Source organism: Temnothorax nylanderi, unplaced genomic scaffold (assembly GCF_030848795.1).
Source record: "Temnothorax nylanderi isolate EJ_2023f unplaced genomic scaffold, tnyl_v1.0 TNYL_tig0097_pilon, whole genome shotgun sequence".
NCBI classification, from domain to species: Eukaryota; Metazoa; Arthropoda; class Insecta; order Hymenoptera; family Formicidae; genus Temnothorax; species Temnothorax nylanderi.
In genome coordinates this window covers 503,579-521,665 of record NW_027249159.1, presented here as the reverse complement: position 1 = coordinate 521,665, position 18,087 = coordinate 503,579, and the positions used below count along the sequence as shown (strand labels likewise).

General features: G+C 32.8%; 1 protein-coding gene across 2 annotated transcripts; it reads left to right on the top strand.

The window, feature by feature from the left end:
- The first annotated feature begins 1,794 nt into the window (after positions 1 to 1,794).
- Wde (Fibronectin-III type domain-containing protein windei) lies at positions 1,795 to 17,210 on the top strand. Of its 2 annotated transcripts, none has more exons than XM_071711249.1 (15): positions 1,795 to 1,948; positions 8,410 to 8,739; positions 9,089 to 9,205; positions 9,378 to 10,331; positions 11,063 to 11,394; positions 11,538 to 11,798; positions 11,885 to 12,202; positions 12,305 to 12,446; positions 12,606 to 12,787; positions 13,537 to 13,635; positions 13,735 to 13,789; positions 13,962 to 14,026; positions 14,112 to 14,211; positions 14,303 to 14,472; positions 14,576 to 17,210. In XM_071711249.1, exons 2-15 carry the CDS (start codon positions 8,475 to 8,477, stop codon positions 14,669 to 14,671), a joined length of 3,156 nt encoding a protein of 1,051 aa, XP_071567350.1. In that variant the 5' UTR covers positions 1,795 to 1,948; positions 8,410 to 8,474; the 3' UTR covers positions 14,672 to 17,210. The 2 variants fall into 2 exon arrangements, with proteins under 2 accessions (XP_071567350.1, XP_071567351.1); XM_071711250.1 differs by lacking the exon at positions 1,795 to 1,948 and adding an exon at positions 5,270 to 6,804.
- The last annotated feature ends 877 nt before the right edge of the window (positions 17,211 to 18,087 follow it).

Below are 18,087 nucleotides of genomic sequence, written 5' to 3'. Positions count from 1 at the left end.
ACTTATACATATAGGTATAAAATAATTATTATATATTATATATTGATCGGAATCATTAGAGAATATATTTGTTAGATAATTTCGGAGATGTATGACACGTAAAACTGGATTCATTAAAAATAAATTAACAAATTCTATATCAAAAGAAAAAGATGCATGGGTATTATTTAAACACAAATCATAAACTATGTAAATATATATAAAAAACAACTTTATTTAAGTATATAATTCATGTGTGAAACGATAATAATATGTCAACGACGTATATAGAATTTTCATAAGATCTATTTTTACAGAAAATTTAATTTCGATTTTGCATATTATTTAACTATCCAAGGAAGATAAAAAATAGGTATTTTATAGGCAAGTAATACAATCATAATATAAATAACTCTGTAAATAGAAAAATAAGAAATTGTATTATTTAAAAAAATTATAAAAATTTAAAAAATTATTTTAAAAATATTTTTTTTTAAACTAAATGGTAAAATTTCAAAAACATTGCATGTCAAATAGAAAAAAATATTATGTTGTAAGTATCGCCATTTGCAATCGCAATAGTTTGACACATTTGTTTATTCCGTGAGTTATTCAATATTAATCAAGGTTTTAGAAAGAGAGGTAGAATTCTTTATTACATGTTTCTTTTTTTTCTTCTCTGTAAAGAAATATACAAGACAGCAATTGGTTCATTTGTGCTATATATGTAAATAAATATAATTGTCTTGTCATCTCTATTATATATATATATATATATATATATACATAATTAATAATAATAACATAAATAGTAATAAATAATAATAAATAATTTAGAATTTATAATAATTATTTATAATAATATTTAAATAATAATAATAAATAATTAATCCCTTTTTCATCAATTTTTTATCAATTCAAAAATAATTCATCATAATAATATATAATAAATGAATGTTGTTACTAAATTTTGTATGTCACTTTATTTATTGTTTTAGTTATAATTGTTCAGTAAAAATATTGTAACAACTATAAATTAGAAACTGTATAAAATAATATAATTATACACAATTTTATAATCTCATAAAAAATTAAATGGAATATTTACATGTATAGTAGATAGAAGGACAAAAGTTATAACACAAAGTAGCAACAAATATTACGAATAAACACAAACAAGATGGTTTCGGACAAGGGCTTTCAAGGTGATTTACGTAAGTGATAAAGAATTGAAATATGACACCGTTGTTTGATAACATGGTAACAACGTGATCTTAAGCATCTCTACTTTGATACCAATTGTCGTTTCGTAAATATTGTACGTACAATCGTACAATATACACTTAGTGCCAACAACAGCGTCATCGTGACGGAATTTGATGCATTTGCATTACTTACCGGATTCGCGATAACGGTCGCTCATATTTCGTGCGTGTGTAATTGTAGCAACGAAAAGGGATATTCGCGCAAAGCTCCTCGACAAAAGAAAAGAGGCAGTCCCTGTAGTTAGGCTAAAATTGTTGTTCGGAGAAGATTTAGGTAACGCTGCGCATGCGCAGATAAGGTTGTGTGTCACACGACGACGTGTAGGTCGATAACTTTTTGGATATGCGTTTATTCGCATTACAATACCTTCGTATCTTAATATTTTATTTTTCGATCAATCTGCCTTACTTGGACGCGTCGTACGCCCTTAATCAACCGCAACTTTGTTGTATTTCCCGTATGAATGCAACATTGTAACACAACGTTAGCCGGAGGTAACGGTAGAGGGAGATCAGGGAGAACCGGCAACGTTGCCAGAGTCGCTTTAGATTGCGGCGTTGCAGCTGCTCGACAATCTGGCATGCCTGAGTGGAAGTGCAGTCAGTGTTTCTGGCATATTTGCCGTAAATATAACCTATTTCCACGTGGCGAAAAGTTAATAACACTAAGTACTGCCTGACACCTTCCCACACAATAATATAACGTAAGTTTATCGATTATTATTTTAATGATATCTTGATATAGGCTTAGTGTTAAATCCGTTGGATTTGTGACGAACAAAATTGTTATTGGGACTCGAAACGTTGCGCGGGTTGTCATTTTATCGCAATTTTCTCTATTCAAATTTTGAACTCGTATACGTCTCAGTCCCGTTTTAGATTTTTAAGATGTTCGAGAGATTGTGCGTATTTTAAAGCGTAAAACGAAATAATTTTTTTCACTTGCATTTTTATCTATAAATTTTCTCGAAATAAATACCAGTAATTAACCATGGATGGAATGAGACAAATTGCCAGAATTGGGCCTCAAGGCCCAAATCTACACGGAGTCGTTTGTTGTTCGTGATATAGAGACGCTTTGACGTAGCAAAGACACCATTTTATGTAGCTTTGTGTACGCCATTTTGTTGTTGTTTCTTTTAGGATACACACTAGATGATTTCATCAATTTTGAGGCTAACCAAACTTTTTATTGCGCGAGAAGTACGATTTATTTGTTACGTCGTATTGTAATATATTATAAATCAATGATATATAGATACATAATATTTTCACGAAATTCGACAAATGTTCAATTTTCTGAAACCTTAGCTATTAGGTAGATATAAATGATATATTGTTATGTTTCAATCGTTTTTATTGACCTTTTGTTTACGAATTATATTTGTCGCGCGCGCGTCCATCAATAACATAATACCGAAACCAGAATATCACAAGAATCGATTCAAATCACATGGTAATGTTAAAGCTTCAAAATATTTTTTTATTTAGTTTAATCTATTTTTTGTAGAAATTTTCTGATATATATACATATAATTTTATTTGTTATTATAATCGTAATATCTTGTAGGTTACGAACGCGCAATATTTCGCATTATCTCATATTTATATTCATTTTTATGTATATTCAAGTAGGAGATGCTTTGTATCTTTGAGACTGTTTAGAATGAATTTATGATGTTCTACAAGGTGTTTTATAGATATCAGTAACAAGAAAAATGTTCTGGTATATCTATATTATCTAACCTTCTCGTGTTAAATTAGAAAATAATGTATTTGGTTATAATCGAATATTGTAGGATTTTATCTCTGAAAGAAGATTTTGCAATTACAATACAAGAAATTGAAAGATAATTTCACGTTTTGCAACATTGTTACGTAATGACATAGTAGCATCATTTTGTCATCAAGATAAAAGCAACGACAGATGGCACTACTTGTTCAGTAACGACCTTTCATCGAGACTTCTAGAGAATACTGCGCATATAAACATATTTTAAAAATACAATTAATTATTGATTCTATTATTATTAATATCTATTTTTAACATTTTTTAAATTATGACATTTTAACATTTCTTTAATTCTTAGTAAATTGAATAATTTCAATTTTTTATTATACCCATTAATTTTCTATATAGTTTAGATTCCTCAAACGTGAGTTATTATATACTTTCCTAAACTTTATAAATAAATAAATATATATACAGGGTGATCCATTTTAAATGTCCACCTCAAATATTTCTTGAACAATACATTTTAAAGAAAAATGTTTTAGATAAAAGTTGAAGGGTTCAAAGAGGGCCAATAGACAATCTTTTTAGATTTTGGGCTCAAGGTCCGTGTTGAATCCTCCAACTTTTATCTGAAACATTTTTTTTTTAAATGTATTGTTCAAGAGATATTTGAGGTAGGCATTTAAAATGGGTCACCTGGGCGACAAAAGTACATACAGTAACAGTTATATACAGGCTTGTACATAACTTTTTTTATTACTTTTATAGAATTGTTAGAATAAATTATAAAATTTTTGCATGTGCGGTTATTTATATATTTTAATATATTATAATAAAGCAATAAGTTTATCATTGTCGTTAATGTGACAGCCAGCAATATTTTTATTGTACTTCAAAATCCAATGTACAATATTTCTTAGGTTTTTTGCATTATGTCCATAAATTCACGAAACGTTATAGTAAAAAAGTTCATACGAAATTATACGGAAAGAGAGCTTTTCCTATTATCTATACTAATTTTGAAATTGCGAGGAATTTAGCATTTAGCCAATCACGAGTTGAGGTTATGTTGAGTATGCTGTGAATCGCGTGTGCCTGTGCGTTATGTGATCGTCCATCTCGCGCGATTATTGGATGCTGGAGATAGACAAAAAACATTCACACAACGCCTGATCGTACTTGGGAAAATGTCAAACCCATAATTTGAAAACTGTTCGAAATGAAAAAAAATTGTATTTTTTAGCATGAATGTTTCCATTACAGTAATCGCAAATTTTCGGACATTATATTTTTTGAAACTACAATTGCAGAAAAATTTTATTCACTGAAAAAAGAATTTTAACTCTTAACGTGCATACGTGGGTCTACGGCGTTCGAGCCAAAGTGATATCTGCTCGTAACTGTAAAACTTACTGTTAAAAGATATTAAATAAACGATGTTTATCAAAATAACTATAAAATTATCAACTACAATGTAGACAGACGTTTCATGAATTTTTTTAGATTTTTTAAAATACTTTAAGGTAGGGAAAAATAGCGTTGAACGTGACAGACCCACATATGCACTTAGAAGGTACCGAAAAAACGTATGCACTTTAAGGGTTAAGTCAGTGTCTGATAGCGTTAAACATTTTGGACATTCGAAGAGCGGAGAGAGAGGCGTATCAGGTAGAAAGAGGTACCGTATTCAGAAGTAGAAACTTTAAGGATGTATAAAAAAAATTACTTTTTAAAATAAGATGTGTCAAAGAATTTTCTGAAATAAAATGCTTCAAGGATGTATGGAAAAAAGAACCCAGATAATACGCATGTTTCAAATCGGGAGATATGACGTCTTAGAGACGTTTTAATTAATGACGACGTCTTTAAAGTCCGATCTACATCTATTGTAATGGTTTAATCATAATAACGATCGTGGTCGTAAGCAAAGAAAAGCTGTTGTAAACAGTATATCTATGCGAATATATCTATAAACACATTTTTATTCGCGCGTCGAGAAGGTTGACAGGTTAGGTTTGTAGGTTACTGTTGTAACGCCAGACAAGCGTCGTAATCAAGAGTTCAAGTTGAATCAATTCATACGATGAGCTTACGATAGCTGCGATCGTCGTAAGGAGTTTACGATGAACATTACGATTGATGTAGATCGACCTTAATAGAGCATAAGAAAGATATGACGTCTTAATGACGTCTTTAAGACGTTATATCTCTCGATTTGAGACATTAGGCCTGTTTGTTTTCGCTGCACGTCTGAACTAGTGTAATAAGTTAGAATAAAACAAATATATTTTCTTTTATTCTAACTTATTGCACTAGTTCAGAAGTGCAGCGAAAACGAACAGGCCTATTATGTTCACTTGGAACTTTCTAAAATAAGATAGACGAATTAGTTGTGTTCTTCTTCAAATTTTTTCTTTCTTTTGCTCTATTGCAAATTACAAATAGACAATTGTACTAAAAATATAATTCCTGCTTCCTCTCTCGCTTGTCGGAAATATAGATTGCATAATATCCGACCTGGAAAATGGAAAAGAGGAGGGGGAAAGATGTCAATTTGTTCCAGATATCGCCAAGGTTATGTCTGGCTAATAAGAAACCTATGAATATGTTGACACATATAACTTGAATTAGAATTGTGTTATTAAAGAAAAAGAAATTTCGATAGTGTGTCAGCACTGACGTCTACTGGACGATATGTACAATCGTAAACATAATTAAGCAATGAGGGAGAATTAATTTTTCAAGATCAAAAGTGCAGAAATCTATATTACAGTCAAGCATCGAACTTAAGATCGAGGCAAAGTGACGAAAATCGATCGTCCTACAATACGACGAGGAGCTGTACCGTTTCCCCCACCATGAACTGTGCTATTGGTGCGGCGAGTAAAAGGGAAGGGCTCTATTCATCAACCGCTCAATAAAACGAATCCGTGACGAACATTCCATGTGTGTAAATTATTAAATGATCTCACATGAACGCACAGGACGTCATCGAGAAATCGATTATAAATTGGGCCCAATATAAGGATCTTGATGGAATAATATAACAAAAACTATACAAATATGCCAGCTGATGTGTAACAAGCTGATAAGATCGATAAGACCTACTTATTGTATGCGTGTGTTACATTCGAATAAAAACATGAATCTACGAAAGTGAACGTATGAAAGGAAAAATTCGAGTGGAATACGAAACGGTCAGAAACAAACCATGTTTTTGGATTTGATCCCACGTCATTAGAAAAAATTTTTTTTTGGAATTGCTACGCGTCTTTCTAGCCCCTCCAGACGGACATAAATGGAGCAGCAAAATTTTTTCGAAAATTAATTGCCGGTATGTCGGCCTGTATGTGCCGGTTAAAAATAAGATTCCCTTATTGCGCAGCGAATCGGGACGTTACAAGCGCAGTTTCTGCTTTCTGTTCGCATTTTTCGACGCTTCGTGCACGCTCGGCAATCTTCGGGACGGAAACTCGGGGCCTAAGTGCAGTGTACTCCACGCTCGATGCGCAAACCCATCGATGACGCTGTGGACTGTTCGCGCGGTTTCTTTAACTCGCGTTTGAAGATATCGGGGGAGAACCGCGCGGGAGAGAGAACGATGTGGAGAGCGGCGATAACGACATTCGCGACGTTCCGCAAGCGACGTTCCGTTCTCGACCGAAGTGCCAGCGTGTCGTTCTATGGCATCTCGTTTGTGCTGAACGAACATCCCCGATGAAACACACTCTCCGCTACCGCAACTCGTGTGTTCTCGCAATTTTCGCCTATACCGATGCAAAACCAAGGCAAATTGCCCTATTTAAGGGGCATAATCTTTTCGAGGTGATGCACCTTAAAGTGATTTTACACAGATAAGTGCGCTTTCTCGCGTCCGTTCGAGGTTGTGCAACACGACTCGCGGATAGCCCTCGTCATTGGAAAAAAAAAAGAGCCAGACTTATAACGAGATCACATCGAGGATCACGGATAAAGGCTTCTCCGACTGGAAAAGTACGCCGTTGTACAACTTTCAGCTGGAGCAAGCGGGAGATACTCGTTTTCGGCCCGCCATCTTTTATACCTGGATAAGGTCAGGGCCCTCGGCCCCCTTAGTCAGGGCCTGATCGCGTCGTTCGATCACAAGCGAACAATTTCCGCGACGATTCGTGCACACGTTCATCTTACGAGCGCGACGGGCATCCCGTTTCATCGGGACGCATCGGATTTTTGCGTCAATCGTCATATTCAGCAAAATAGTGACCTCGCGCACGACGGGCATCGATCCAGAATGAGGCGTGCGCGCGCGCGCGCGCGCACGCGGTACAGTGTACAGTAGGCGTCAAAATGTTAAGGTGCTTTTTCGTTCGACGAGTAACCTCTATGCACTAATCGTTAAATTAAGAGCGGCAATTATGTCGACACATTAAACAGAAATAGATTCCGTCTGATCCCACGAGACGGATGCCCACAAAAGGCGGAAAAAGAGAAATAAACGTACTATATGTACGAAAAAGGGTAGGGAGGAAAGGGAGGAGGAAAGAATTTCTCGAACATAAGCCAATTATGACGAGTAGTTTTCTTTTTTTTTTCGAAAAGTGTTTTTTTTTTAATTTAGAGCAAAAAACCCTCATTTTGCGGGTGCAAAGCTTGTCGATAGTGGAACGGTGTGTCTCGGTATTCAACTGTTTTGTCCTGAAGATGGCAATTTTTCGAAACTCGAGAGATATTGTTATTCAAAACTGCATCAGAATTATTTGCCCTCTTCCCCCCTCTCTTTCCGTTCCATTTTTTTAAACGTATTAATTTATTACTATTATTTCGGTGTAGAAACGGATCTTGTAGAGAGGTTATCCACGGGACAAACAGTACCTAAACCACAATGACGCCCGCTCTACGACTGGACTACTTTTTTCATTGACGATACTTTCGCGAACGGAATTGATGATGCTGTCAAATATATATTGGCGCTGTCAATCGGGATACGAAATGCAATGTGCTTGTCTTATGTAAATTTTTTTATTTCATGGGGGTTTTAAATTTTCGAGATATTTTCTGTAGCAGTCCCCAAAAATTGAATACATTTAATATAAATGGTTTACCATATTTAAGACAAATACAACGCACTATATATATATTTTATGATTGTAAAAATCTTGTGGGAATAAAGATCTATAAATATTTCACTGAAATATCAGTTTTTTGCGTTAATTTACTAAATTACCTCTGAGTTAAGATTTGTTAAAATATCTCTGACCATATATATATATATATACATATATACATATATATATATATATATATATATATATATATATATATATATATGTATATTTACAGTGATATAGTACACTCTTATATATAGTACAGATATATATTAAATTAGGATTGTATATTAAACAGTGTATTATTATGTTGTGCATATGTCTCTCATGTAGTTTTCTATTATAGATTGAAAAAAGTATTTAATTGTCAAGATAAATGAACAGTGACATTTTACTGTGCTCAATTTTATAATGGAAAAGACGCAAGCTGGAACAGTGCATAATTCAGAATCTAGTTCCCCAGTCACATGTGACGATAGAACTGATAATGATGAACTGTCTAAAGAGAAAGAGGAAGAATTATTATTCGGTGTAGAAGAAGACGGGGACGATGAAGATACACTGTCCGATGATAGTTTGCGCTTGAGATTATCTGACGATGACGATGCTGAGCAAGAGAACGCTACAACAAATGACACTAATACTGCGGAATTAAAATCGCAAAGTAGAATAGCTGGTATGTAATTATTATTTTTTATCTATGAGAAGTAAATTAACATATATTGCTTGATATATGTTATTGAATAATTTCTGAATGATACCCTGATATATATGTTTCTTTCCATTGTGTTGAATGGAACTGTCCATAAAATAACTTGCAAGAAGACATAAAATGTTAAATCTAGAAATACCCAAACATAAATGTCACAGAAGAGAGAAAGAAAGAGAGAGAGAGAGAGAGAGAGAGAGAGAAAGAAAGTAGTTATATTTTATAAAATTAAATAAAATGGAAGTCTTTTTATTTATGGACGTGTCTGCGTTTTTTTGCATCTATATAAATATTAGCATTTTTGTTTTGTTTGCAGAACAACCAATTTTAGATAAAATCGCAGAAGAAACACTATGCTCCGACCTGCAGGAGACTGTAAAAGAAGTTTCCAAGTCTGATAGTGAAGAATCAGCGCAGAGCGAACATGATACAGGTAAGATCTTTGCGAATGACAAAATTGTTACTAATTACCAAATCAAGTTTTCGTCACATCAAGAATATTGATGCAAATTTTTGAACTAAACTTGTGTAATCACTTCTTATATTGCCCCTCACCCTTAAAACATTGGAAACGAAGGAGGGATCAATCATTTGATCTGTTGCAGCGCCCTTAGATGAATATACATCCGAAAACAAACAAGTACAAGATAATATACGTAAGTCGGAAAATACCAGTGCGACTGCTAATGAATTTAATGAAAAGTATACATTCAAATCTAGCAAAGATTTAAAAATTACCGATGTAAGCAACGCGTGTCCAAGTGCAGTATTGAAGGAACATACCGCAATAGAAAATGACAAATTGTCTATAAATAATCATACACACACAAGTAATGTTCTAAATGCAGAACTAACAACTCATAGTAAAGAAAATCTAAAAGAGGCATCCAGCGATAGTAACAAAATAATTTCGACAAACTGTGAGCTAAATAAATTAGACAGTATAGACAGTAATATTCCTTCTGTAGATTCTGCTAATGTTAAGATATGTAAGAGTGAAAAATTGGTTACCATATTGGCAAATGTGATTGTTTCTAATAATAATGATGATAATTTAGAAAACAAAATAGTAGACAAACGTATTAAAAATAACAGTCACTCTCTAAAAAGCTCACATGTCGAACTTAATAATGGTCCAGATTACGTGGATTTAGTCAACTCTGGCAATTCTAAGGATTCATTATCATATATAGATACTATTGCGCATAAAAATAAAAACAAGAATTCAGAGCCGATGGATGTAACAGAAAGCAAAAGTGCATCAAATATTTCAAAATTCACAGAAAAAGTGACGAATATTTCATTGATACAAGATCAAAATATTTCATCCAATGTTAAAGACAACGCAGAAGTAACCGAAGACCGTAATGTTGATAAATTTGTAACCAAAACTATAGATAATAATTTATTATTAACAAACATTTTATTAGTACCTAGCGATGTGGATAATTCTAATAGCGAGAATGGAACGAAAAATGTTGACACGGTCATTCCGAGAAATAAACGAATTAAAAAAACAATCAATACGGTACAAGATCGTACTGAAGAAGATAAACAAGGTAGGAAATATTTAACATTAAAAGCGAAATACGGTATTTTATTAATATCTAATAGAAGATTTAAAAAAATACTTAAAAAAATTAGATACAAGAATATTAATAGTTTTATATACTCAGTGAACATGTCTCGAATTGGGACATAAGACGTTTTTAAGGCATCATGTGTCCCGATTTGAAACATGCGTCCCAGACAACACAATGTCTAAAATCGAGGACATATGACGTCATTAAGACGTCATATGTCCCCGATTTTGGACATTGTGTTGTTTGGGTAGTCAAGTGCAATATTATTTTCTGATTTCTAAGCAGATTTATGGATGGTTGCATGCAATTTTTGCAAAAAATTTATAAGGGCGATATATCGCGCATAAAGTATCCTGATATTTATATGTATCTATAATAATGTAGTAATAATAATATGAAATAATATGTGATAAGTAGAGAAAGAGGATAGAGATGATTGTATTAAAATTATTTAATTATGTCAGTATCATTTATAAGAAAGTATACCCAGAGTGAACACAATGTCTCAAATTGGGATTAAGACGTCTTTAAGACGTCATATGTCTCGATTTGATATGCGTCCGGGTACATTCTAAAATAAATCATTTCTCAGTACAGTCTGTGTGTTTTGTTGTTGTACGTAAAAATCTTATTATGATTTATTTAGAATTCTTACTATATATTTTTTAATATACACATTAAGATATTTTTGCATTTCATTATTACAGAGGAACAGGAGAGCGGGCGACAAAAGCGGAAGACGGCTAAAAACGCAGAAGAGATAATCAGGAAAAAGTATCTTAATAGCGACAGTGATTCTAGCGATAGTACGGAAGAATTCGTAGTAATGAATCACAAACTGAATCCGGATATACGTCCTGCATCACCACCTTCATTAAAACGTAATTGTCCGGAAAACGAGGTTTTTAATGGTAATATTAAGAAAGCGAAAATGAGTAACAAGGGCTCGGAAGAAAAGAAAGATGTCACACAATTGTCCTTCATTGAGAAATTTTTCCGGCGGGACCTCAAAGAGAAATTACCAAAACTTACGCAGGAGGTAAACAAAAATATTTATATTGAAATAAGATATCTTTTAATTACTTGTTTTTAATTATATGTTTGTTGTATGAAAATGAATCTCAATTAATTACGAAAACTAAAACGATTGCTTATTATATATTACTGTTTAATATGCTTAAGGAATTGGAAGAGCTCCTGATTCAAAAGATTGCCGAAACAATCGCGATGCGCAGTGAAATTGGACAGCTCAGAGAACAAGCTCGCATATCAGAGAAATATCAAGAAACAACGCGTGTGAAGATGCAACAGTTGATGAAGCAAGTGAAGGATTTCGAAATGGTGCTGAATCGTAATGCGATAGACCGCCGTGCGAATCCTGACAAACCTGTCGCGCCTATAAAAATAAATAGATCTGTAGGCTTGCAAGTCAGCTTTATAACGGTATTTATTTATCGCAGAGATATATTTGAACTCATTTCCGCGGTATTCACTTAAAATTATGTTGGTCGATTAAATGCTCTCATTAGGAACACGGAATGCAAAATCTACGGCAAACCGCGAATCTCAAGCCTGCGGCAAACACCACGAACACCAGCACCACTTCTCCACCTACTGAGGCAAATAACAATGTAACAAGCCCAAGACGCGGTGGAATTAAAATAAGATCGCCCCGACCTGTAGTAACCGTCTCTACTCCTATAATCACGCAGAATCATCCGGCTCAAACGGCGTCTGTTATTTCCACTGTGACGCCCGCAGCTTTGGTTGTTGCTAAACCTATAGAAGCATCACACACGCTAACGTTGTCCAACCAGCCTAGCGGTATTCAGCCAATCTTACCTGCTGTAAGTAACACAAGACTTAATCCAATACTATTTATAACCGATATAAATCAGTAAAACTTATTTTATGACATCGCATTAATTTAATTTATGCAAATTTTGCAGCCGCAACAGCAAATTCAGTCACAGCCGCATCAGACTATTGTCCTAAATGGCAAAATACAAAATCAAGGAAATCGTCCGATAGCTCCGAAGCCAAGAAATAACGATCTTATTGATCTTACGGACGAGGAAGAAAAGAATAAATGTATGTTCATCTATTTTTCATCTATTTCTGTATATGCGTATTTACATGTAAACAGATGGCGCATGCTGGCCATAATCTATCTTCATCACGACGCGTGATAATAAACATCTGTAATTATCACGTTTTCCTCATTATCTAACATGTTCTATATTGTAATAGCAAATGCGAAAGTTAAGACTACAGCACCTACAATTGAACAGCAATTGAATATAACACCGAAACCTGCGCAATCTTTCCAAAGGGTAATACAGACATTACCGGCAAACGTAGCAATTACGACGCAGCCGACTAGTATAAAAGTGATAACGACTAATCAACAGCCAGTATCAACTGCTCTCGTTGTAAGCATTTTTTTCTTATCTATTGTACATGTGTAATATTTATGTAATACCCCGAGAGGAAAAAATTTATAAAATTATATGACAAAATCTAGATAAAATTGGGAATGCCGCAATTATGAATGCTGAATATATACAACAATGCTATTAAAAATTTAGATTTATTGACAAATATTTGCATAATTTATTTCTAAATAGTGTTTCAGTAAGACAGCAACGTTATAAGGAATGATCTTAGCGGAATATTTGCAAAGTTAAATCTGAAAAGAAATTGCGAAAATAATTGCAAGATAATTGAGAAATATAGTTGAGTTTTATTATGTGTTACTCCTGTATTACGTAGCATATTCTGTATTTTCTGGGTCGCCGATAGATGACATCTTTTCTCGTAAAATATGATGAATGTAATTGTTGTATGTATATCGATATTTGCTGGAGTAATTTTTGCTTTTAAATGTTGAAATAATTGTGCAAAATTTAAACCTAAAATTGAATTTATTAACTTTTGTACAAATATCATTCAGAAGTTTTATACCGACAAGAACGCTACGTTATGAGGAATCATCTTAGCGCAATAATTGTGAAATTTCTCTCAATTGAATGATGCAATTATTGCACAATATTTGTGCAATTTTCCTATCGGGGTAGTATTTAAAAAGGAACAAAAGAGATGTATGATTATATTAATTTATTATTATATTATTATATTAATATTAAAACAAAAGAGATATATATTATATTAATTTTTTTAGAATAATGTGAATCCGCCTAGACTGGCGTATGTGATGCAAAGTGGCACAGGCTCGTCAAGACAAGTATTGATAGCATCAAATTCTAATCAGCAAGTACAGGTTAGTAGTAACAATTTCTCGCTAGAAAACTTCTTTCTGAGAATAAGAAAGTTATTGTAATGTTGTTTTATATAAACAAGAAATTCAAATATTTTCTAGATACGACCTGTGAGCACACCTAATAGGCCACCGTTTTCAACTGTTACTTATAAGGGTAATTAAATTATATAAAAAAAAAAAGAAATTGTATTAATACGCAATCTCTTTTTTGTACATTATTACAATACTACGATTTAGAAGAACTACAGTGAAAAATGGTTACAAAAAATATGATGCTCGTCGCAGTGTTTAACATTGTGTTATTTACTTCATTATTTTGTCAACAGGAGTATCAACACTCGCGAATGGTACTGTGCGCCTATTAACCACGCCAGTTCTACAGATAAATAAGGTGAATATCCGATAGCAATTGATGCTATCTCGTACGACATTTGTTTATCGAACGCGATTATGATTTTAGTACTGTTTTATTTCAGCATCCGGCGCCACTGCCAGACATTCCAACTTACGCAACGACACCTGGCTGGAAGCTTCCACCGCCCGCACCATCGTTGAAGATTTCAAAAGTCTCGAATGGTAAACTATATGAATATCTCTATTTTATACAAATAATTCAAATTCAACTTTCAAGCTACAAAATTCTCAATATAACTTTAATGTCGCATAGGCATAGTGTTATCCTGGAACATGAATCTAACGGATAAATATGCGGATATCGCCAGTTATCAATTGTACGCTTATCAGGAAGTCGCTGGTGTGACTCCTAGCACTTCACTGTGGAAGAAAGTGGGGGATGTGCGCGCACTTCCGCTGCCTATGGCGTGTACCTTGACTCAGGTAAATTGAAAACATCAACGTTGCAACTCATCAAAGGGATAGAACGAGCCTCGTGCGTTGTTTGGAATTTGCAATACTAATGAGAGCAATATTCTTGTTATAGTTTTCCGAGGGTAACAATTATTACTTTGCGGTCAGAGCGGTTGATACACATTCTCGAAAAGGACAGTACAGTACACCTGGCAATATCTCCTTGTAAAGGAGCAACATCAAGTTTCGAGATCTCCGTTCTTTCTCTATTTCTGTTTTGTTACTCTTTACACTTGCGTTCAACGCGTACTTGTGATAAAAATAGTTTTTAGATAACGTCTCACAATAACACAGTACATTATAATGGATCTGACTCGACGATTGATTTTATAGCTAATGTCCCTCTTGAATTATTGAACTCAAATGCGATAACTTCAGTTGATATTACACCCATAAATGCTTCCAATCGCACATATAATTTATTGTATATAATTTACGATTTCGTAATATGTATCTTATTTCTTTTTTATTCATTTCTTTTAACAGGTGAATTCTAATTCATCCTTTCGGGGCAAAATATTGATGTTACAACATAATTGTAATTTCTTGAAGACATTTTTATGATAAATTCATGAAGTTATTTGAATATTTTTGTCTTCTGGTTTCTTGCCTTCTGGTTTATTGCTTATAAAACTGTCGCAGTGGCATAAGATACAGAATTCTAGTCAAAAGATTTCACACACTTCAAATATACGTAATGTTATTCGAAGACTGGTTTTGAAGGAAATATATTATTCGAGCCCATTTGAAGATTCTAAGACAACGACGTATTGCTTGACTGTTTGTGCTAAGTGTCACTGAACGCTAAACGAAAGATAGCGATAGACAGACATAACAATCGTAGCACAAAGTGGGAAATGTTTTGTACATTAGTTATTGCTTATAATCTTATTTAATCATTGGATGATTAAATATTCTATTAATCATAATAATGTTAAGCGAAAGGTTATTAAAAGCAAAAAGTTTAACAATCTGCATTACGTTATATAGGGTGCCCCATTTTAATGGAAACAGCTGTATATCTCTTAAACTTGACGTACAAAAAAATGTTTTAGACAAAAGTCGTATAGTCTGGAAGGGGACAAATAATGGTAAAATCAATTTTCGAAAAAAAAAAAAACGATTTTATAAAATCATATGAAGATTATCATCATCTTTTTAAATAGAAGCCAGACAACACGCATGTCTCAAATCGGGACATATAACGTCTTAAAGACATCAGTCTTAATAACGTCTTTAAGACGTCTTATGTCCCGATTTGAGACATTGTGTTCACTGGGAAGTACAGTGGATCAAAATAGTATTTGCACATCCAGTGTTCTTACAATAACTTTATTCGAAGGAATAATAAGTACGAATTGTGTCTATAAGTAATTTATTACATACATGCAATATATGTAATAAGTTACTTATGGACACAATATGATTTTTTTTACATAATATGACATTCTAATTATTCTGCATAGAAAAGTATTGAAGTAGAGTTATAAAAAAATCAACTTATTTACTAATAAGTTTAGGAGATATATACATAGCTGTTTTCATTAAAATGGAATATCTTGTATACATATATATGTATCCTTATATATTATTATTTTTGTATGACATTTTAATAATATCACACTCGTGCATTCCCTAACGTTTCTGAATTTATCTATAATAAAAGAAAATTACATGCAGCATCAGCTAATGAATAAAAAAGCACATTCCCCACTTTGTACGAAAATTATCTTATTCACTATCGTCGTTTTTCGTTCAGTGCTCAATTATGAATGGTTAAGCGCCGGCATGCCGCCTCTATTCCTCGGATTTTAGCTATTATTAGTGACGCAAGTTTGAAAAACTTCCGTAGCCCGTTTTTACTTCCTGAATGAATAGGCATAAAATTAAATTTAATTATTATTTAGCTTACCCTTGGTATTTCCGACGACAGTATCTATTAGTCTGGTATTTTCCAACAATTAACTGCAACGTAATTGTTACTCCAGATAATATAATTTGCTCAATTTTTATACAGCTAAATTCGGATGTGTATTTACGCTAGTGTATGTACATCGTAGGAAAAAGTCTCTTTTAATGAGCAAGAAATACATTATCTGAATCGCTCGTGTGTAAATATTAATGTGTATATATATATACATACATACATACATATATGTATATCACATGTCATTATGATATAGGGTGTTTCCTAAATAAGTATACAGACTTGAAGGGGATATTCCTTAGCTTATTTTAGAAAGAAAAGATCCTTATAACATATGTCCTAAACTGCTTTGTTTTAAAAATAGTCAAAAAATTTTAGATGCGCACCTGGTGCATCTAAAAATGTTTCATCGATACTAGAATATGGTTCTTAATACCATATGTACGCACGCCAAATTTGAATAAAATATCTAAGTGTTTTCCAGATTTTCGAAATTTTCATATTCTTTCTCTCAACTTTGACACCTTGTATTTTGAAAACGAAGCAGTTTAGCACACATGTTTATAAGATTTTTTCTTCTTAAAATAAGCCAAGGAATATCCCCTTCAAGTTTGTGTATTTATTTAGGAAACACTCTGTATAGAGCATAAGCGATATTTGCGATACTGATTAAACTTAAATTAATGAACTTCATTTACTCACCATAATGATAAAATAAGTAGTTAAATTAATTATCTCTTTTGTATTTATATGAACAAATAAACTTTTCAATTAATTAAAATTCCTTTTTACAACTTCTTACAGTTCTGACTTTTTACTCTTTGTTCTCGATATACTATGGGCACGTATTATAGAATTTTTCGGAATGGGTTTCGATTGGAATTATTTCGTTTTCTCTAGAAAACACAAGAGAAATCTAGGAAAAAAACTAAACAATTCTGATCGGATTCGAACTCTGATCCATTTCGAAAAGTTCCATAATAAGTGTCCTAATCTCATATACAGGGTGTTTCTTAAGTAAGAAACACCCTCTGTAATCGACCTTCTCGATCGAGTCTAAAGTATATATATTTACATTCCAATTTTTATATTTTTCCAATCTTTATATATTTTATAAAAGAGAAAAAAGATAAATGTACGAAATTAGTTTATAATTTAAGAGCATTTCTGGCATTATTTTTCTTATGTTTTATTAAATAATAAATGTGCCGGGATCAATTTGAGAATTCGCATCGATTAATTGAGCGTTTTGAAGGAAAAACTTGATTGAGACAGTATAATGCATCCCAAATAGCAAAGTGACGTCAGAAGACGACATAATGACGACTTTTTAAAGTCATTTTTGGTCTATGAGGTCGGCGACTAATAATGGATGTTTATAAGACGTCATTTCTTAGACCATCTAAAGAACGTCGAATTTTAAAGACGTCTTAAAGTCGTCCAAATAAGGTCTTTTTGTAACATAACTATTTTTATTTCTTAATATTGTATAATAAAGTAATAATAAAATAAAAACCACAAAATTAACTACAAATAATATGTTTGTTTCGCAACTTTATGATTGAAGTGGTGAATTTATGGTATAAGTGGATGTAGTTACGTGTGATTATAGTTTTATGATAACTATTTCATGCAGTGTTATAGCTATCAAGAAGATA

Bases quoted from the DNA above. Each gene is read 5' to 3' on its own strand.
- Wde (XM_071711249.1), top strand. From the start codon at position 8,475: ATGGAAAAGACGCAAGCTGGAACAGTGCATAATTCAGAATCTAGTTCC. The intron at 11,395-11,537 runs GTAAACAAAAAT...AATATGCTTAAG, and splicing joins TACCAAAACTTACGCAGGAG to GAATTGGAAGAGCTCCTGAT. The intron at 14,473-14,575 runs GTAAATTGAAAA...TTCTTGTTATAG, and splicing joins TGGCGTGTACCTTGACTCAG to TTTTCCGAGGGTAACAATTA.